Source organism: Maniola hyperantus, chromosome 10 (assembly GCF_902806685.2).
Source record: "Maniola hyperantus chromosome 10, iAphHyp1.2, whole genome shotgun sequence".
Taxonomy (NCBI): domain Eukaryota; kingdom Metazoa; phylum Arthropoda; class Insecta; order Lepidoptera; family Nymphalidae; genus Maniola; species Maniola hyperantus.
Genome location: NC_048545.1, coordinates 8,439,321 through 8,462,864, shown reverse-complemented (window position 1 = coordinate 8,462,864; position 23,544 = coordinate 8,439,321). Strand labels below are relative to the sequence as shown.

The window sequence follows — 23,544 nt, the reverse complement described above, 5'->3', positions numbered from 1 at the left end:
TGAATTCATATTGTAGGTACCAAGCTACGACTTTATTCTCAGACTTCAAGTCTCAACTCCTCAACCCTGATGATGTAGGGTACAGCACTCCTAAACTATAATGTTTCAGAAACTGCGGATGATGCAAAATTATTTTAGGTACCAAGCATAGGCTACATCATTGAACTTCGGATCCTAACTCCTCAATCCTGATGCTGCAAAGTACTGAAGTCCTAAATCGTGGGGATTTTAGAATTTCTGATAGTGAATTGATATTTAAAATAAAAAAAATTTGAATCGACTGTTAGGCGGAACGAAGTTCGCCGGGTCAGCTAGTATTATAAATATGAAAGTGTGGATGTTTGTTACTCAATCACGCAAAAACAGCTGAACGGATTTGTATGGGAATGGAGATAGATTATACTCTGGATTAACACATAGGCTACTTTTTATCCCGGAAAATTAAAGAGTTTCCGCGGGATTTTGAAAAAGGTAAATCCACGCGGACGAAGTTGCGGGCATCAGCTAGTGTTTCTATAAGAGAATCATGTTTCTATAACGTTTTTTTTTTTTTTGTAAATAAAATACTTATTTATGAATAAAATGTCCCAAGTATTTGAGATAACCGACTTTTGAAAACCTTTTTGAAGCCCAAATGACTTAAAAGTTTTCCAATAAAAACCCTTTCAAACAATTAACAAACGCTATAAAAGAAGCTTTCAAGTTTTATAAACACCGAAGGCAGTCTTAAAATAATGGGTGGTGAATTGAAACAACGCCAAAAAGATTACTGTAACAATATATTTTGTATATACAAAGTAGCTTTATAATAATAATATGGCAATAATGTCTAGTACTTGAGAGAGTACTGGCGCGAATGTACTGGCGGAGCTGCGTTTCAGTGCTTCCAACTCGCTTACAATGAGAGTTTCTTCGAAGTTTCCATCGACTTCGTTGTATTGCATCTCCTCGTATTTACCAGTGAGAGCTGCAATAAAACAATATTTTAATCCTGTGTAATAAAATTTACGTTCCATTTTATGGCTTTTATTTTATTTCCATGTGCAACATAAAAGCGTAATACGAAGCCTTTTGATGGGAATTGACGCAATGTCATAATTTAAGTAAGTAAGTACCTATTGTATTTTCAATACTTTTAACAATTGATTGATTTATTGAACATACAAAATTTTAGACATTTTTATACTGAATTACTATAAATTCAGGTGCAATGCAGGTGTTCGCTTTAGGTACAGGTGGTTTTTGGTTTCGATCTTATTTTAGTTTGAATAGTTCTAGTTTCTAGATTAAAATTAAATCAGTTTCGAAAGTTTTGTTACCTACATTCATTTTCTATATTATTAATATTAAAGTAATTTGGCATGTAGTCTATGTACTTACAATACAATTTAATAGTTCCATCGGTGTCCCCGAGGGAGTTTTTTGATATGCAACTGTATGTGCCGAAGGTGCTACGTCCCACTTTCTTTATTTTTAGCCTCATGTCCACTTCGTACCCTCTTTCTACGGCCGTGACCTCAAACTTTTTGTCGGCTGTAAAACAAGAAAGTAATGAATCATTAAAATAATAAGCATATAATTTTTAATTAATACATTAACTTAGTAACTCAACGGTCAAATAGGTACTGAAACGTATTTTAATACCAAGGGAGTAGGGACTCATATTTAACCAACGATATACAAATTCTCACCTGTCTATGTATTTCACTGATCGGTAAATTGACGTTTTGTTCGTTTATTGTATGGGAAATCTTTAAAATGAACACGCAGTGGAGGCTTGTTAAAGTTCTTTGTGGCTGTTAGTTTTTAACACCGAAATAGACATTTACAAATACGCTGGAAGAGGTGTGCTATACAAAATGACAACTTTTTTTGTGCATATTCGAAATGCCCCACCAAGCGTACAAGGAATTAGAATTAACACATTGTGTCAGACACTGGACACAGACGTCTCATCGTTAACATTTAGTACGCTCATATTGTGACGATTGCTGCAATCAGCGCCAAAATGGCGAAAATCAAGTTGCTTCATAAACAGATCGGCGCGGGCGATCGCAAGTCCAACGTACTTGTAAGTTGTATTAGTAAAGGGTTTTTAAACATTCACCTACTTTAAGAAGTCAAGGAAATTTGTAAAGGAAAGTTGTAGTTTTACTCATTAGTTGATTATGAAAGATCACTGCATTGATAAACGTGAAACATTTACAGTTACAAAGTTTGACTCAAAATCAGTCAGAACTCGAGCTTGATTAAAATACGCAAGCTTTCAAGAGAAAGCTACAATGTGCGAAAAATATTACTTACTTTGTGAAATAATTTGGCCATTTATCGTCCAGTAGTTAATAGATCTAGGGAAGGCTTCTGAATGACAGTCTAGATGCACGGTGTCACCCTCCATTGCTCCCACCAATTGGTTTTGTATTGTCATTATTGGCGGAACTGTGAACAAGAAGTGAGATTTAATACGCCGCGTACAAATAATTTTATTTTGCCCCTAGTAAAATAAAAACGGCCTTACTAACAAAATTTGTTAGTAAGGCCGTTTTAGTAAGACCGTTTGTTATTAAGAGCAAGATTGTTTGATTGATTAAGTGATGTTTGTGAAAAATAGTTTTTTATTTATCAATTGGATTTGAGTTTGGGGGCTGGCAGTTACCTCGGTCAGCATAATAATCTGGCCATTCAACAAGGTAACGCAGCCAGCGTTCTGGGCACCCTGCCTCGTTACGGTGGTTTGGATGATATTTTTATTTGTTATTTTAATATTAAAAATAAATTTTGTATTGGATTTTGCAAATATTAAAGCTGTTTAGAAAGCTGAAATCTAAAACTAACCTCTATTTCCTCTACATAGGAAATTTTATTGGGCAAAATGGAAAAATGCCACAAAGACTTTCAAAAATAGAATTCATTCGCCAATTCGCAACGGAATGGGGTGGTTGAAGTTGATCCCTCTCGTTAGTGGAAGAGGCCTTTGCCCTACGGTATGATTTTAATAGCCTATTATCTTCCTTTTAGCATAGATAATAACATGGCCACAGTTGTTTGTACACAGTGTTATTATAGAATAGTTGAGTTAAAAATATATACTTACCTTTTAGCCTACTAAAAGGTAAGTATATATTTTTAACTCAATGTTCATTGTTCAATGTTCATTGGGATTAATCATTCAATGTACGGGACTTATTGACAACTGTCTGTTATTTTCTACTAAATTAGTATTAAGTTTTTTTTTATAACTGTTGGACGTGTTTTGACGAAACCTGAATTATTTAAAGGACAATGGAACCTGAACGCTGCCCCGCTGAGCCGCGAAATTAAAATCGATAGTACTGAGTTTTTTGACTTTAATTGCCTTAGGACCTACTTTTTTTAGACCCATTTTTTTATGTACTTAGGTAGTATGTAGCGCGCCACACTATAAAAATATTGAGAAGGGTGCAACTCGCCCAAAGGCAAAATGTTACACGCTTTATAAATTACTAGATGATGCCCACGACTTCGTCCACGTGGATTTAGGTTTTCCAAAAAAACCGTGGAAACTCTTTGATTTTCCGAGATAAAGCCTATATCCTTCCCCGGGATCTATCGCTGTAACAAATTTCGTCAAAATCGGTTGAACGTGAAAGGGTACAGACAGACAGACGGACACACTTTTGCATTTATAATATTAAATATGGATAGTATAATAGTATGCATACCTATAGTATACCTATAGCATGAATATGAATTGCCACTTCCTTTGGCTTCACCAACGTGGGGCCGTTGCTATAATTGGCGCCCAACGAGGGACTGTTGCTGTAGTAGCTATTTTAGTTGCTTTGGACGCTCAAGTTTTATCAACGTTGGGTGAGATGTACCTCATACTAAGCATAAAGGCCCTGGTTTAAAACCAGAAACAATACCCGGATAATACATATAATACGAATTATGTTGTAGTATCTATAGAAGTGTAGAGCTAATGCCTTTCTTCTTTATCCTCACAACTTAAATGTACCGTGAAGCAATTTATACACGTCCATCAATGTCCTATAAGAATGTCAGCTAATAGAGTTCCTCTGAGAATACACGCCTCAAGCTCAAGTAATTTAGCAACAAGTATAGTCTGCGACAGGTCGAGATAGCAATCGGGGTATGAGGCGGACGCTCACCTCATCTGCACCGGATTAGGGCGGGAGTGTGTGGGTGTGCGGGGCGTTGCATCCCCGATCGCTATGTCAACCTGTCGCGTATGGTGCTGCGGAACGTTTCAATATAATAGTATTATTTTGTGAATAATTCTGTCAGCTTTGCATAGTTTGGAATGACAAAATTATATAAAACTAGCAACCTGCCCCGGCTTCGCACTTAGCTTATTACTATTTTCGATCTCTATTTTTTTTCAAAATAAAATATAGCATAATATTATGTCACTCAGAAATAATGTAGCTTTCTTAGCTACTCGACTAAAATCGTTTGCACTTTTTTCAAGTAGTTAGTATCTAGTTATGCGCGGAACTCGCTACTCGACTAAAACGAAAGGTTAGACTTTAGGAGAACGAAAGACTTGTTTAGCCAGTGAACCACTGAGCAGTGACGCGTGGTGGGGGGCGTTACCTACTAGTGGTGTCAAATACTGTTAAACTTACATAATATAATATCAATAATTGTTATTAAAATTTATTGATAAATAAACACGTTAAAAATATAACACTGACTAAAAAAAAAAAAACACGATACCTACCCCACTTGATTTCATCTTACTTTGAAAATTGAAAACACTACTTTCATGAATACATTTCAATTTATTTTTGGTGATGTAACCAAACGAGTCGCAGGGAGCCGCTGGATTCAGGCGCCGCAAGACCGTGACGTGTGGAGTGGAAGTCACTCCAAGAGACTTATGTCCAGCAGTGGACGTCTATCGGTTGATGATGATGATGATGATGATGATGACGTGACCAGAAATTACGGTTTTCAAATTTTCCCCCTTGCGTGTGCTATAAAACCTAGGTACCTACCTACCTGATAAATTCATGATTCAAGGTCCATGGGAAGTACCCTGTAGGTTTCTTGACAGACAGACAGACAGACGGACGGACGGACGGACGGACGCACAGACAGACGGACGGATGGACGCACAGACAGACGGACGGACGGACGCACAGACAGACGGACGGACGGACGCACAGACAGACAGACGGACGGACAGACAACGAAGTGAGCAAAATAAACTACACCATCAAATTACCCGAAAAAATAAACTAGCAAAAAGTCTATGAACGCGCACTATCGTTAATCGAACAGTATCGGTAATAAACAGAAATAACAAAAATTTCGACTATTGTATTATTTATGTATCAAATCAAAGCATCAACAAAAATAACAAAATTATTTAACTTATTTATTAACACTTCGTAGGTATTCGATGGGAACAACAAAATCATTTGATATGCTAAATTTATCATCATATCGATGTGGTCCTATTTAACATTAGTTGACTTGCTATTTTTAACCATATTCAATGCATCGGTATTTTTAGCGCATGACGTAATCGGTCGCAATCGGTAGGTATAATGTCGTCGCGCGCGTTTTGCACCGCGCGCCCCCTTCGAAATTTAATTTCCTGGAATCTTCGCGCTACCTACTTAAGTACCTACTGCAGCTACTTAGAACGTAGGTATAGGTCCTAACTATAATAATTTGTATTTTTTGATTTAATAATATTTTTTTATTTAAAATTGTTAAGTTTTAGTATCGCAGTTAATCAACAAACTTTAATATGTGTTAAATTAACAGGTTAATAAATAAATTGGTCACCTCTATTACCTACGCGCCAGACAACATAGAATAAAACTTCTGCTGTTAATTAAAAAACCGGCCAAGTGCGAGTCAGGCTCCGCAATGAGGGTTCCGTACTACAGTCGTATTTTTTGGACATTTTGCACGATAATTCAAAAACTATGATGCATTTAAAAATAAATAAAAATCTGGCTTAGGATGTACAGGTGAAGACCTTTCATATGATACTTGATATAGTCACTCACTTCGAAAGTTGAAAATACTAATTATTAGTTCATGACCACAATTTAATTTTTTTTGTGTGATCTAACCCTAAATTCACGGTTTTTAGATTTTTCCCCAAATGTCAGCTATAAGATGTACCTACCTGCCAAATTTTATGATTCTAGGTCAACGGGAAGTAGGTATGCTGTAGGTTTCTTGACAGACAGACAGACAGACAGATAACAAAGTGATCCTATAAGGGTTTCGTTTTTCCTTTTGAGGTACGGAACCCTACAAAAATGCAAATCGGTCAAGAAACCTTGAGAAAATCGGTGTACATACATTAAGAAAAACGGGCCATATTGAGAACTACCTCCTTTTTGGAAGTCGGTTAAAAATAGATCAACTCGACTTAATACATAATTTACGAATCTACTCGACTAAATTCTTGGTGTTAAGACACATTTAGTTATTAAATTACTTGTTACTCTACGAAAATACTAAAGGGTTTGTGTCCAAAATGTTAGGATAAAGGATAAAGTTTCAAATTCGCTTACGCAAAGCTTACGCATTGATTGGACTATCAAAAAAAGCTAAATTATATAGTTTACGAAAAAAAATCCTCGTCTGAAACAAGATGCTTTATACTCTAAGCGAAGCACGAACATGATTCATTTGCTCATAACGGTCTAGTCTGATGAGATGCTAAGCTTACAGAAAAGTTTTGTTCCGCTTGTGACTAACAAATACGTTTCGCAGTCTATAAAGGACTCTTTTATTTATTTTCTTCTTTATAATACCTAAACAACAGTAGGTATTGTTTAGAGATAGAGAAAAGTACTAAAAAAATTGTTACAGTCCACATTTTTGTCGGCCTTTATTTTAACTTTTATATATATTTTCACGCATTCTTTACTTATGTTCAGGGATTTTTTTAAAGAAATGTGTGTGTAATATACATTAATAGTATTGAAATTGGGTGATCAACCGACGCGATGCCAGAGAGTATTATAAAGAGATCACTAATGTAGTGATAAAATATCTTTCTTCTATCTGTTCTATTTAAGGTTCCGCACCAGAAGAGTGCCAATGAAACCCTGTTACTAAGATTCCGCTGTCCATCCGTACCGTCCGTCTATCGGTGAGCTGTATCTTGCAAACCGTAATCGGTAGAGTTGAAATTTTCACAGAATGTATTTTTTTATGGCCGCTATAACAACAAATAATGAAGATTTCTAAATGCCCTCCATCAAAATTCAAATAAATTAAAACGTATTGTTTATTATACGATGGTACGGAACCCTTAGTATGCGAGTCCGACACGAACTTGACCAGTTTTTCTGTTATGTCGTGTATGTTTTTATTACCATAATAATAAGAGTGGTCTCATAGTACATAGAGATCGTTGGTTCTCATTCAGTCATATTTAACTACTCGTGGATCCTTTCATTCAAAAGAGCTTTTATCATTTATGTTTACCTACATCGCTCGTGAAAAACAATTTCTATACTTTCTATCTTTGAGGTTCTATAGCAGCGTTTCCAAAACTTTTTTTGGTTGACCCAGTTATTTGTGTGTTCTAATTTCTTGCCCTACTAAATAAAATTTCTAAGTATTCTGACATACATAATATACTTAGCTAAACCCATAATTGTTCAGTAAGAATGAGTAAGTTCAGTCAGAATTTAGAGGAATTATCAAGGATGTAAGGAATTCAAGGGTGCAATGAGGCTGATAGAAGAATTCAGCTGGGCTGGGCAGCATTTTCAAAGTTACGACGGGTCTTTGAATCGTGGATACCGCAAAGCCGACTAAGGTTTTCAATGAGTGTCCTACCTGTGATGACGTATGGTAAGGATAGTGTGGGACGACCTCCAGCCCACTGGACCGATGACCTAAAGAAGGTGGTGGGGAGCGGATAGATGAGGAAGGCGGAGGACCGTGTTTGATGGCGCGTGCTTGGAAAGGCCTGGAATGTCCATCAGTGGATGCAAACAGGCTGATCGATTGCAAGTGGATGGTGTTTTGGTTAGAAGTGATTATAACATCAATTAATTAATTAATCTCTTTTGACCTTCTGTTATAACTAGATTTAAATTTAAATAATTATTATGTATTTACGCTGTTGATTACTTTCTAATAAACAAAATAAAATAAAATAATATTATTAATTAATACTTACAATGCACAACGAGCATAACTCGTTTGCTGACGGATGGAGGTACGCCGTTGCTAGCAATGCAGAGGTAGGCCCCCATGTGAAGCCGGGACACCTTCACTAGGTGAAGCACCGCGCCGTTCACCGACGAGTCTAAATTAACAAACTGGAATTAGGTATGTACATATACAGTACCTACGTGGCAGAAAATATTGTACATAGACTTTTAAAAAGTGATAGCATTCGTAGAGCGTTGACTTTCTAAATCTAGATAAATCTCTATCTTTATAGATAAAGGAGAGAGATAAAAATCTGTTAAATAAATCCTAGACAAAGCAAAAACGCAGACAAAAGCCTTTTAAATAAAATCAATTCCTTAAATTGAGGAGTTGAAATAAAGAAGGAAACGTATTTATTTCCCGACCATAATGAAGTTTTTAATGACGTGCGTACCCACAATAAACGTTGGGCATTAAAATAAATCCCAATTTCCATTTTTATTGCATCAATTTAAATCTTTATCAGGAATCGCACTTTCCGCCGGAGGAAATATAATTCCATATTATGAAAGTACGATTGCGGTTGTCCATTTCACATGAACTTTTACCCACATTGGCACTTTTCAGGCTGGATACCCGTTGACTATCTGAACCATCACTTTCTTAAGGCAGCTGTTGTGCATCTGATTTTCAGTATTCGAGACATTTAAGGTAGATAGGATGTCTGCACGTAAATGAGCTATTAGAGTCATGTAAATGAGCCATAATTTTGTCTTTAGGCGTCTGTTACAAGTGAAACACCCAGGCGATAGAAACCAATGTGCGGTCTTACGGTAATATTGTGTAAATGTGAAATTGTGATCTCAAGGGAATATTAAGATCTCTAGTTTCTCCATAATCGACCAGCAGTGGTAGGTATAGACAGACAGAATTACCACTTCTCTATATATAACTAACTGCGTCTTGAAATAGATAGGTAATTAAAGACTAGTCTAAACATTTACTTTTGTCGACTAATGAGCAAGGAAAATGGTCTGTTATAATGTTAACGTAGATGATGTATTATGATAAATCAGACAGCGTGGAAAAGTAGGTATGTGTATTTCTAGTTCCCTCGCTTCTGTGGTCGCCTTGGTGTGGGTGAACCTTTAGTCGTAGATTGAAAGTGGTAGGGTCTTTGCGGTTTGCATGTTGCATGCTTTGAAGTTGATGTTTCGTTCGGTTTTACCCGTTTTCATTTCATATAGCGGTAGATATCTGTAACACATATATCTATCGCATATGCTTGCGGGACTTACATTATACGCTTTTACACTGTTTTGCTATGAGGAATGCATTATGAATTCATTACTCATCTAAGGGAAAGGGGCAACTTTAAAGGAAAGTGCACTGTTAGGAATTTGACAGCGACAAAGTGATATTCGCAATTCACTGGCAATAATTCTTCCATTCATAGTTTACAGAAGTTTTAATTTTTTAGCAAAGACTTTTAAAAAAAAAAGTATTTAGCAATAACAACTGCTGCTGGGATTTGGGAATTGATATGAAGTCTGTTAATTAATGTATTAGCTTATTCAGATGTTAGGTCTTGGACTGTAATAATAAAATGATGGAATGTTTTGTATAGAGGGTTATATCTATGGGGTTAGAATTCATTATTAAAGAGAATAATTGAAAAAAAAAATGCTATTATTAATACGTATAACGTAATGACGTCAGAAGGCGTACACGACAAATATTTTTCAATTTTTTAATAAAAAAATATTTCCCCGCAGAAATTACTCTATTTTTATGCTAATGCACAGTGACGTCATTATTCACCTTCCGTACAGCGTGACTTTAATGTTTAAAATAATTAAAAATCAAGATTTTTTTTAATTCTAGTCCCGTAATCTACCGCTATACAAAATATCATATCATTTTATTACTACACTCCAAGACCCTATTGTAAGGAAACAAAAACTTGCTTACTATGATTGTCTGTAAAGTTTGAAGTTGGTAGCAGATCCCCAGCTTCTTTTCTCCAGACCACAGCTGGGGTTGGGACCCCGTGTGCTGCACATCGGAGTGTGACGTTGGCGCCCTCTCTTGCCACCTGGTCGCTACTTGTGGGGTAGTCTAGAATATCCGGCGGCACTACGAAAAAGAAATCGTACTTACTTACTTAGGTACTTATATTTTGTTTATTAATTTATCGTTATTGTTTTGTATGAAAGACGTGGACGATAGTCAGTCGTGTCGTCCTACCAGCCACCCCGAAGGTCTCATCAGACCTGACTTTATTTTTCATTTTATTTTATTTTTATTTTTTATTTAACCACTAACAGAATCATACAAAAAAATTACATTATTCAAATCCTAGGTGCTAAGTTATTATATAATTCAAATTATAGGCGGCTACAGCATGCACTAAGTTGAACGTAAGAACTTCGAACTAACAGCTTATGAAAGAAACAAAAAAAAACACAAAGGAAAGAAAAATAACAAAATAAGATTATAAGAAAACATAAATTCAACCATAAATTAATGCTTGACATCTCCCATTTGAGAGTCAACTTTAAGCCACATGATCATAGAAGTCGGAGCAGACGTGTTCTAGATTGGAAGAAACGTACTGATAAGCATAGTGTAGGACAACCTCCAGCCCGCTGGACCGATGACCTGAAGGAGGTGGTAGGAAGTGGGTGAATGAAGAAACCATAGGACCGAGTCCAGCAATGGACGCATACAGGCTGATAGATTGGGTTAAATTGATAGGTTCATAGGAGATTTCGGAGACTCCCAATAAGCGCTGAGGGTGGCCACCAAAGGCGTTTTAGTGGGTAGAAATCCTACATAACGCGATGTCTTCATCAAGGTCTTCATCATTCTCAAGGACATCAGGTATCTTTAGAAGATTTCCCCCCGTAAACAAAAAAAAAAAGGTTAACACACATTCCTCGCACACATCCTTACACATCCTTAGTGGAAAGGTAACTTTATGTACAAATATAAAATCGTGCCACATTCGCGCTTATCACAGCTACGACTACTATTATTGCAATTACGAGTCATTACCATAGAGCCTACCACACGCACTCGTGGTTATTAGTTGAAATATACCTGTATAAACATTTTTGCTATATTTCTCAGTAGTTTTATTTTATACAACTTTAATGATTTTTAGTATGCATAAAAATTGGCGCCGATTCTGTTGTCTTTCTCTAAACTAAATTTAGAGTATCTGTGTCTTTTTCTTTTTAATATTACTAAAATGGGACATAACATGAATTTTACATTTAAAGACAGTTAGTCCATGCTACAAAGAACAAAGGCGAGCTTCAAACAAAATTTTACCTTGAATGCGTCTATGTAGGAAAAAATATGAATACCACAGGGGGTCCATTACTTAATCATAATCACCAAGATTTTTCATTTCAGGATCCACCAAAAAAAAGATATTAATATTTTTATATTTTGAGATTATGAAAGTAACGTAGTGGTTACATACTCTTTGGTTGGTAGTATATGCAAGATTGATGTATTAATATTATCAAGTAAAAACACTTAGAGTTGTGTGCCCAACTCGTGAGTCAGAGACTCTGACAAGTGACATTTGCAACTGCAAATGCACGAATCACGCGCATGCGCACAAAGAGTAGCAAACGATCACAGCTAAGATACTTACCTACTAAACAATGGTCCTTTACATGCCATTGGCATTAGCATTGTCTATAAAAGATCTTTTTCAGTATTTAGCATGATGTACTACTCTGTGATTATAGTTCAGTTGTTATGCACGTAAACAGTTCCGATTTGACAATGGAACAAAGATCCCTATTAATTACGGATAGTTGGTAACTCCCTCTTTCTTCTAGAAAGGCAATATGCAACCAATCCGGAGCAAGGCTCTCATATTTTGATAGAGCCAAAACACACGAGATAATCAGAGAGGAAGCTTGTGATTAACTAATGATAAACTAGAAACTGGAAAAAAACTGCGAATACATCTGAAATACAAGTCTTTAAGTTGTTATTTAATTTGTAGGTATTTAAATTCCTTTTAACCCATTTTTACCATATTTTATCCTGTAAGGTTTTATCTTATTCAGATGCATATGCTATCTCTATGTTCAGATGACATTCCAATAATCTATTAAAAATCAAAAGTTTTTATTCTTCTATTAAAAATCAGATATAAAACCTTTTTCATTTATTCTGCTTTTAATATAAACCCTCATTTAAAACAACAGCGATTATAAATACTTGTCAAGACTTTGTCAAGATGGCAATGGCAATAAGTGTTGCCATTAATTTTATTTTAATTACGACTTACAATATATAAGTTGTTTAATAGCTCTTGGATAATGCTCTATAAGTATAAAGAAAAGAAAATATTCAACTTTTTAGACTTCCAGTAAACTCAACACTAATATACAGTACCTACGCGGCAGAAAATAATGTACATCGACCTTTAGAAAGAGGTAGCGGTTTTGTAGAGCATCGCCTCTGTCGTTAAGACTGACAAAACGTCACATAGGTATGAGTGACAGAAACAACGCTCTACAAAACCGAAATCTCATTCTAAAGGTTGATGTACATTATTTTCTGCAGCGTACCTACTGTAAATAAGCCCGGATGTAAGTGCGATGGTTTGGTATCTAACAAGTCTAGGTATGCACTATAGTTTTGTATCGGACATTGTGTTGAGATGTTCTGGTAAAATTAAGTTGATGCATTTACGGAATATACCTAACCATAATATTATAAATGCGAAACGGAACCACGGATTGATGTAATTTTTTGCATGACTATAGTTACTCTAGAGCCTAGAGCCGTAAAGCAAGTTTAAGCGCAGATAAATAAACTGTTCCCATTAACCAACCATTACAAACCAACTATTACATCAAAAATTGTTGTAACAAACCCTCAATAATTATTCTTTCCTTGAGCCACGTGGGGGCGAAGCTGCGGGTAATAGTTAGCACAATAATAAATATAGTTTGTAAGCATTGATTTATAAACAGTTTTATTTATTACTTAATAATAACGAAATACCTATTTTAAAGGTAACTTTTTCTAGAGTGGCAACTCTGGTAATGTTTTGTCATTATAACCAACACCGGATATGAATTTAATCAAATAATAATTTATTAATTTAATAATTTAATCTACGATAAAGTCTTACAAAACTAATTTTGTATAAAAACTAACCAATTAAATTACTAAGTTTTGCATAGGTCACATTTCTAGACGCTTCCTAAAACATTCAGGTAATCCCACGCCGATGTTCTTTAAACAATAGGCTCGCGACTGGCAGCTAAAGTCACGAGTTTTGACAGCTCTAAATTAAATTTGAAACTGTCACTGTCCTTTTCATATCACGTCAGTAAGAATAGGATGCAAATTGCAAATAAGTACTCAAAACTTATTGTTATTGAATAAAAGCCGCTGTAATTAAACAAGGATAATGAATACAAATAGGACAATCTTGCACAGTGAAAAAAAATTAAAATAATACCTATGCATTAATGGTTATAAATAAAATCAGGTCTTACAAAAATAACAATTAAAGTTAGAGGCATTAATTAGAAACTATTTTCTAATTAATGCCTCTAACTTTAATTGTTATTTTTCACATAATAGTCAAACTTATGGCGATAAAAGTCAACACTAGTTATTTCGGCTTTTAACTTTTGTTATTTTCCGCTCGTAGCGCGCATAATTTCAATTTAAAGTTTCATAAAACCGCATCGCGGAGTCTTAAAGCTTTGAAGCTAAACAAATTATGCTTCCTAACATGAGAAATAAATCCATTAAAAGTTAAGTTAGTACAATTAATACAATTTGGTACCACAGTTCTTTACACTTTAATGGTAAAAAATTATAATAAAATTTAATAAATTGCTCCAGCAATGCGCAAGCGGCTAGACTATGCCGCCACATTTTATTTATGTACTTCTAGGTTTAATAACCTAAATTCTAATCTGTTCCTAAATTTTTACAACAACCATTTTAGCAACCACCGTATCCCTTGCTGGTTCTTTGCGGTAAGAGGAGCATTCTGAACCCAGTGGTGACGATTTGGAAGGACTCTGTAATTAAAATAATAAAAAACTTTGTTCCAATCTTGGTCTATTAATAATTACCTATAGAGTCTAAAGTCCTATTTGAAAATCAACGAGAATCAACAAACTGAAATAGCTGTGGACCGGCCATATCTGTCGCAGAGTTGATGGCTATTAGGGCAGAAACTTTCTGGAATGGAGATAGGTAAGTACAGTGTAGAACAACTTCTAACCCCCTGGACTTGTTTAGGACGACTTTAAAAAAGTAGCAGAATTCAGCATACATGTTGATGGATGTATACATATTAATAACTCACCTACAACGTCAAGGTACGCTGTTTGGCTCTTCATAGGGTCCGTATTGAGTTGGCACATGTACCAACCGCGGTCCGACTGTCGCACGTCGTGTATGTGCAGGAACCAGACGCGCCTGTCGCTGTGGTTGACGGCGATGCGATGGTTCTTTGTGATCACGTGCGTGGCTATCGTCAGGATCGTCTGCGTGTCCACACGTAGCCACGCCACCTAATTTATAGGTAAATAAAGCCATTAGACTCGTTTTAAATTAAAACGTTTCATATTAAAGTGATCTGACTAAAACTTCAAATTTTTGCATACTGTTGGTAGTTTTAACTAATTGTAAGTAGGTAACCTATAGACATGCACTTCACTGCACCAAATACTAGGTGATGATGTAGCCTAAGGAGGAGAGTCCTAACCACTAAGCTATCACAGCTAACTTCTATAGCCAACGATAAATAAATAGATTGTAACTATATTATAATAATCTATAAGGCCTATTCATAGAACGGGTAAACAAACTTAATTAAACTGGCAACATCTGCCGTAGACCCTTCTGACCCTTACCAAGTTAACTTTAAGAGACCCCCTGCTCGTTTTCCTCAATTTCTCTAAATGAAAAACTTATATTTGTACTAACTCTATATGAGCCGAGGTCATTGACGACACAAGTGAACACAGCTTCCCTGCCCAATGACACCGTCAGGTTGTTTAAGCTGTCTTCAAAACGTGGCACTTCTGCAACAAAACAATTCCGTTAAGAGCATAATAACATTTGCTAAGCGTTCGTTACTTAGTGTAAAAAAAAACCGGCCAAGTGCAAATCAGACTCGCGCGCCGAGGGTTCTGTACTACAGTCGTATTTTATCGACATTTTGCACGATAAGTCAAAAACTATTATGCATAATAATAACTAAAAATCTTTTTTAGAATGTAGGTACTGGTAAAGCCCTTTCATATGATACCCCACTTGATCTAGTAATCTTAGTTTGAAAGATGAAAATACTAATTATTTGTTCATGAACACATATTTTTTGTGACGTAACCACAAATTCACGGTTTTCAGATATATTCCTTACTTGTGCTATAAGACCTACCTACCAACTTTCTTGATTCTAGGTCAACGGGAAGTACTCTATAGGTTTTCTCAACAAACACGACAGACAGACAGACAGATAAACAGACAGACAGACAGACAACGAAGTAATCCTATAAGGGTTCTTTTTTCCTTTTGAGGTACGGAACTCTAAAAAAAATAGTTGATTCTTTTTCCTTCCTCTTTCTCTAGTTTCTGGTTCTTATTAAACTATCACAATAATATGGTCGCTTCAAAGGCGGAAACAATACCTACCTACCAACCTACTATTGTACCTAGTACCTACGCGACAATTGAATCCGCTTATTGAATCCTTGCAACCCTTTACCAGTATAACAGCGGTGACGTCGCGTACAAAGCAAACGCAGCAATTTATGGTTAAATCAAATCAAATTGTAATATTTTCCATACAACTTGACTAGAATCACACGATAGTCTACGCGTCGGAATCGCATCCGGCAATCGGACCCTAACCCGGTGCAGGCGAACGCGGGTGACGTGCGGGCGTCCTTCCGCCTCATACCCCGATTGCCATCTTAATCTGTCGCTGTCGTAAGATTTTCCGCATTAACATTATTGTTGGTACGTAATTATTTTGATATTATTATAATTTATATAAATATAAAATAGTACTCTTTGATTTCGTGGATAAAAAGTAGCCTATATCCATTTCCAAGTTGCAAACTACCCCTGTACCAAATTTATAATGCTTGCGTCTTAATTCGATTTTTCAAAAATTCTGTGGGCTTTGATTTTCCGGGATAAAAAGTAGACCCAGGATGCATCTCTGTACCACAATTTTTTCTTGAAATCGGCTAAACGCGTGAAAAGCTAGCAGTCAGCCAGATACACTTTCGCAGATAGTATTAATAAGCATTAGTATTAATGATTCAAAATCGCAATTAATTTACTATAGGTAATTAGGTTAAAGCACTCCCAATTATAAAGCATTATACAGTATTTAAATTGTAAAAAATTTAATTAAAATAAGGAATAATTAATAAGTATTTAATATTCCGTTAATAAACTGCGCAAATTGTACGGATAAATGTTAAATTTTCAGCTCAAACAAATTTTAATGAATGAATTCGCAAGTAGGTAGTTATAATGTGAAATCGAATGTTTTACAATTTTAATATAATCTTACAACCTCTGTCTGTCTGTTTGTCTGCTAGCTTTTCACGGCCCATCCGTTTAACCGATTCTGACGAAAATTGGTACAGAGATATCTTGCATCCCGGGGACGGACATAGGCTACTTTTTATCCTGGAAAATTAAAGAGTTCCCACGGGATTTTCATAAATCTAACTCCACGTGGGTGAAGCCGCAGGCATCTTCTAGTATCTTATAAATGAAAACTCTAAATCAAAGCAGTAAAATTTATGTTAATCACTGTGTAAGAGCTAGCGCGCACCACAGTGAGTTGCGATGCGTTTTAAAATCCGTAAATATGAATATAAATGTATCAAAATCCGGTGCAGAATTAATTCTGCACTGTGCACGCTTTCATATAGTTCAATAGTTCACAGATTTTGCGGGAAAAAACGTACGGAAATTTACCGTGGTGCGCGCTAGCTCTTAGTGTGTAGAACTGTAGGCACATGAACATCATAATTTTTATGTAACGGTTCGGAAAAATGAAATTGGTTTTAATCAAATTAAAATAATTCATTTGCATTTTGCATTTACGTCAAGTTTTGTGTACGTTGTCCACAAATTGTAGAGATAGAGGTCGCTAGAACGGGGCTTAACTCGGTTAACTTAATGCCTGTCCTCACGAACACAGGTATTTGCATAAATTATAATGGCAACGGATTCTGAAAACCACTGGATAAGCGCACAATGTTCATTATTTTTGGGACTGACATAGATAATGACGGAAGCTCTATTTTACGGTTAAAGCGGTTATTTTTAAAATGCAAATTAAAAAAACAAAATATTAGCCAAATACAATTTTGGAATAGAATAGAATAGAATAGATTTTTATTCAAGTAAACTGTTACAAGTGCTCTTGAATTATTGTCAACTAGTTTAATTTACCACTGATTCGGAATGCCGTTTCTACTGAGAAGACCAGCATTTATGTTTATGACCTTATCAATTTATATTTGTTAGCTTATTTCTCTTGTATATCTTAAGGAAATATATGTATAAGGACAAACCAACAAACAAACACACTTTTGCATTTATAATATGGGTAGGGCTTTGAAAATGAACATAGGTATATACCTACATGTAACAAGTGCTAAGTACATTTTGTTTTACAAATCCGAGCATCGGCAGTGTATAGAGCTGTTTAAGCAAATTTGAATGTTATCCAAATTGCTAATTACAGTTTGGGGGCAGTTATTGTAGCCGAATCTGGAATAAATTTTGAATCAAAATGAATATTAAAATTGCTGAATGTACCTATAAAAATTATGTAAATCCTGATTGACTTAAATAAATTATGTTAATAGTAAATAGAATAACAGAAAGTAGCCTACAGCTTCCAAATAAATTTTATTCGATTTCTAGCTAAAACCCACAGTATAGGATGAAAATATTATAATAATTGCTTACTTACTGATATTTTTACACAAATATTATGTGAATAGGTACGTGACTATCTAAATAAAATTACTGATGATAATTGGTATTACGTGCGCAATATTTTATGAATGTAAATACAAAAGTATAAAATAATGCCTGCGACTTCCTCCGCGTGTATTAGATTTTCAAAAATCCCATGGAAATTCCGGGATAAAAATACCTAGCCGTCTCCAGCATGCAAACTCAACTATCTATCTCTGTAACAAACAGATGATGTCCGCGACCTCATCAACTTTTTTTTTTAATTTAATGGAACTCTGATTTTTCGGGACAGAAAGTAGCCAGTGGGAAGTGTCCGTCGCGCCAGGGTGCACGCTATCTCGTCAAAATTGAATGGAAAAAGATGGGCCGTGAAAGCTAGCACACAGACAGATAGACAGACAGACACACTTTCGCATTTGTATGGAAGCATTATTAAGTAGTATGGATTTAAAAGTTTTCATTTATTTGCCTTCCTATATTATTATACCTACCTATAGGAAGACAAATAAACGACGGCATAAAATTAGGTCATCTATGTGGTTATTAAGTGTTTACATTAAAAACAATTAAATTATGCGGTAGATGTAATGTTCTACGTTTGTTTTAATTATTGTTTTCTCTGGACAATAGACTTCACATGTCTAAAGTAGGTACCTAATTATTATGCTGGGCTCAGAAAAAGTTCGGTCCGCTCTCAAAATCATACCATTGTTCTGAATGAGTTTAGGAAGTGTGAATATAAACTTACACATACCTAAATTACATTCTTTAGTGGCTAAAGTCTAAAGTGTTCTTAAGGGTGCCTGTTTGTCTGCTAGCGGCTCATCTGTCAAACCGATTTTCACGAGTACAGAGATAGCTTGCCTCCCGGGGACGGACATAGGCTACTTTGATACAGAAAAATCATAGCGTTTCCAAGGGATAATAAAAAACCTAAATCTACGCAAATTAAGTAGTGGCCATCATCTACCTAGTTCTTTGTGTAAATTAGACTTAGTATATAAATTCAGTAAATTTTCTGTTAGTTCATAAGGGGTTTTCATGGTGCATTGTTATGAGAAAGCTTATTATCCGTTTGGATTTTTGTAAAAAGGGTTAGGATGCTCATCTATCCAGACAACAACAATAACAAGGGTGGATCCACTGGCAAAAGCCAGTTGTATAATATAAATGTTATCGTTGCTTGTTTTCTCGCACGCTCAGTTCTAAGCATTTATTGTGCCTAGAGCAAATTTGCTTGCGGGACGCAATATCCCAGCGAGCGGGCCTTGGGGAGCTATTCCGTTTTATTTGCCCGCCTGAGTCGATAATGAACGTTTTTTCCCGTATCTTCTACGAGAAGTCAATACGCTAAAGGTGTAATAAAGCCAGTAGCCTTCTCACTTATGTCTCCACTTGGCACTCAAATTTTATGGCTAAGTAATGTTGTTTAACGGTGCACATGTGCTTAGAAACAATTCAAAGTGAAAACACTCTTATTACTAAGTGTTAGAGTCGTAACTGCTAAACAATCCGTATATTAAAAATACAGATTAGGGGAAATGAAACAATAAATAGCTGCATTTATAGGCGATAAAATGCTTTCGCAATGTTTATGTGTCTCATGGTGGTAATTGCAAGTATGTCAAAAGTGCGTATGCGTTATATAAAACACTAGTTTATTTAACGCAACGCCTATAGGTTGAATTTCAAAAAATCCTTTCTTAGCGGATGTTTACGTCATCTATCTACACGAAAGTTTCAGCCCAATCCGTCCAGTAGTTTGAGCGGTGCGTTAACAGACAAGTCTGTCAGTCAATCAGTCAGTCAGATTTCCTTTTTATTAGATTACTAGCTTATACTCGCGACTTCGTCCGCAATGACTACATAAATTTCAAGCCCCTATTTTACTCGCTTAGGGGTTGAATTTTCAAAAACCCCTTCTTAGCGGATGCCTATGTCATAATAGCTGTCTGCATGCCAAATTTCAGTCCAATCCGTCCTGTAGTTTCAGCTGTGGGTTGATAGATCAGTTAGTCAGTCAGTCAGTCAACTTTCCTTTTATATATTTAGACTAGCTTATGCTCGCGACTTCGTCCGCGTGGACTACAAAATTTCAAAACCCTATTTCACCCCCTTAGGAGTTGAATTTTCAAAAATCCTTTCTTAGCGGATGCCTACGTCATAATAGCTATCTGCATGCCAAATTTCAGCCCGATCCGTCCAGTAGTTTGAGCTGTGCGTTGATAGATCAGTCAGTCAGTCAGTCAGTCATTCAGTCAGTCAGTCAGTCAGTCAGTCACCTTTTCCTTTTATATATATAGATTACACATTGCAAAAGAAAATGTTTCAAATAAAAAAAATTCTTGTGTTTAGCTGGAAAACTAAGTAACTTGTTGGTTTGAATTGGAGGGGAGAGTGGGTTATGAAATCACCGGAAGTAATAAAATATTCCTACTCAAATGTTCTTGGCACGTATTTAAGTATAGATATACCTACCTACCTACTAATTCAACAAAAAATTCGATCACGAAAAAAGTCTTCGTAGTTATACCATAGAAGTAATAATTTTTACCCCACCAAAGTATAACAGAGGCTACAAAATACGATCTTTATCTTTTTATGGGTTCAAGGAGTGGGGTGAGCCACGCGGGTGAATTTATGTCGGAATATTACTTTCCTTGGAGACTGTAAAAGAAACTTTTAAACATCTTATGTAAGCACTGGAGCTGTGAGAGCATAATTTGATCTTTTAGATGCAAGCGTTTTTGTGTTCTGGAATTCTTAACTTGGTAAACTCTTTAACATTATAAATGTTCATTATGTACCTATACCCTTCCGGGTTTGTTTTAATTAAAAACCTTGACAAGCGAGGGTAATTCAAACGATTTTATCCATTATAATTATTTCAACGTAAATCGACTTGATAAAATTATTGGACTTGATAAAATATGTACATCGGAAATAAAACAACAAGCATAAAATTCAATATTAAATAGCATAAATTATTAGGTGCATTTTATGGAATCAACACACAAGTTACAATAGATAGCGTCAAAAGCTATATAACTTTATCGCATGGCCTATCTCACTAAGCTCAGCGGGGTTAGTACCTAAGAAAAATAATGGATTAAATTAGTTAATTCAATTTCTATTTTTTTTTAATGGCCGCTAATGGAGCGTTTGGTCGCTATTTTGGTTTTAGTCTTAATTCCCAAATAGAGCAGTAAAAGTCTTGTCGGTCATTTTTGCATTGTGAAATTATTGGTAGGTACCTATACTTTAGTTTACCTCAGTTTTAAGAGTACGCATATATACAAGGTTTTGCGTTTGTTGCGTATGTTTGCGGGAGGGGGAGGGGGGGGACAGGGAGGAATGTGTTTTGTTGGATTTGTGTTTGTTTTGTGATTGGTGGACTCAAAAGTCACGTAATAAAGACAATGTGCGGAATGAGGGTACCGAACGGGCATGGGCCGATTTTTATGCTAAGCAACTGCCTAAGCTTGGCGATCGGGTCGGGGGTGTCCGGCTATTAGACGTCTGTAGGTGGTGGTCTGTTTGGCCTAGTATACCATATGTACCTACTCGTAGCGCGCCTCTTAGGCATTTCAGCGTGCACCTACTGTTTACCTTTTAAGTATACTAAGGAAAACTAAAGTATACCTACTAACCCGACTGGGGTAAATATAGGTATATGCTATATCGCTTACTGCGCTATATGACAAGCTTCAGTTAATCGAGATCCATCAGAAAGCACACAATAGTTTTCATTCTTAGAATTTGATTCCAGCTTACTTTTCATGATCAGATAAATTCTATAAAGGTAGAGGGAGACACATTATAATAGTGGCGAATTGAATTCAAATTGTAATTCATTTTCAAATTACGAGTATCTACAATAGGATCTGTATTTTTTCGTATATCAAAGTCTACAATATATTTTCATTTCCACTAAGTAATTTAAGTTTCCGTGAAATAAATTATTATCATGAAATCTTGTAGAGCCGCAGCAAGCCGCAGATCTAGTTTATTTCTATGGTAAATATATCTTGCTTCCTTCTAGACAGTAGCTTACTTATCACAGACGTAAATCTCGTGCTCATGATGTATATTTTATTAATATTTAACATCACTGTATCTGAGCTCTAAACTATAATTCATCTTCCGCGATTTATGACAGCGCTTACATCACTTAATATAAATTTACGGCGATATCTTTCATACAGAGAGTTTATTTGGTACGTGACTTTGCAGTAAATTGTATTGAAGGGTAATATTTTCTCTTTAAGCGAGTCATACAAGACAACGCTTTTAGATAATGACTGTTGAGTCAAGGTTCAAAGTTAAAAAATATTTGGGCATCATATCGCAATCGCATTCGCCACAAGGTGCTCATACTTCCCGCGTCGCACTCTGTATGGCATGTCACGCGATCTCCAGTCTAAATGTAAGAAGTTTATTCTACTTTAACTACCCCTTGTATGCCCGATCGATGCCTATTCTGCAAATTAGGGGCAAACACCATGCCCCAGATACAAAGCTTACTTTACAAACGCTAACAATAACCCAACAACTCTATCAGACCTAAAATAATTCAAAGTTTAAACCACACTTTTCAAATGTTTGTTTGGCTTTTCTTTACAAAGATATCATACAATTATTATTCTCGTAACAAAGAGATTCTAATTATTATTCTACACCAACTTAAACAAGGCTAAGTTAACTTTACAGACGTTTAAGTTATCAGATAAGAGCCGATGCCGAGTATTTTATTTAAAATATCGTAAGTACCTAACAAATTTGTGAACGATCGTCGTGATTCGGCAACTTTTCTTCCGAAGTTAGCCGTAAGTTTCAGGGAAGTTTCCAGCCGTGTTTCCAAACCTTATCGTCCGTAGAAGTAACAAGCCGAGATAAATGAAGTTTGGTTGTTCTTAATTTAATGGCTGGTCGGAAGTTAGGCGGACGTGATCGGATGGCAGAGTTTCTCGACCGTTTATTGCCCAATTATTTGTCATTCCCCTCAATATGACCCCTAATGAAATAAAATTATTGTTATGATCAACGTTCATTTATAAATTAAAATACTTATTAAATGAATCCATAATATTTTTTTAAAGAGCTTGTTTTAATGCTTTTGTCAGTAAGAGAAAAATTCACACAAAAAATAAGTTTAATGCTAATTATTCTTCTTTTTTTATTCACAATAAGATATAGTTTCTTATCAGCATACATCCTCCCTTATGTTTTATATATTGAGACGCACTTGACCAGTTTTTTGTTAGTAAAACATAGCAGCATAAAATATAACATAGTGCATATCACAAACCTTAACTTTCGTTTCAAAATGCATTGCTTTACAATATAAGTACAGTTTAATGGCCAATTCGAAAATACTGCTGTAGT

The 23,544-nt window shown here is 35.6% G+C and overlaps 1 protein-coding gene across 2 annotated transcripts in view; it reads right to left on the bottom strand.

Annotated features, from left to right (window-relative positions):
* Positions 1-760: 760 nt before the first annotated feature.
* Positions 761-23,544, bottom strand: part of LOC117985780 (protein amalgam-like) — a 34,876-nt gene continuing 12,092 nt past the window's right edge. For both annotated transcript variants that reach the window (XM_034972575.2, XM_034972576.2), the window contains exons 2-8: positions 15,130-15,227; positions 14,507-14,714; positions 10,114-10,278; positions 8,168-8,296; positions 2,305-2,439; positions 1,381-1,533; positions 761-967 (exon numbers count right to left, since the gene is read on the bottom strand). In XM_034972575.2, the coding sequence (XP_034828466.1) occupies positions 804-967; positions 1,381-1,533; positions 2,305-2,439; positions 8,168-8,296; positions 10,114-10,278; positions 14,507-14,714; positions 15,130-15,227 (1,052 nt within the window). In that variant the 3' untranslated portion in view covers positions 761-803. The remainder of the gene's footprint in view (positions 968-1,380; positions 1,534-2,304; positions 2,440-8,167; positions 8,297-10,113; positions 10,279-14,506; positions 14,715-15,129; positions 15,228-23,544) is intronic.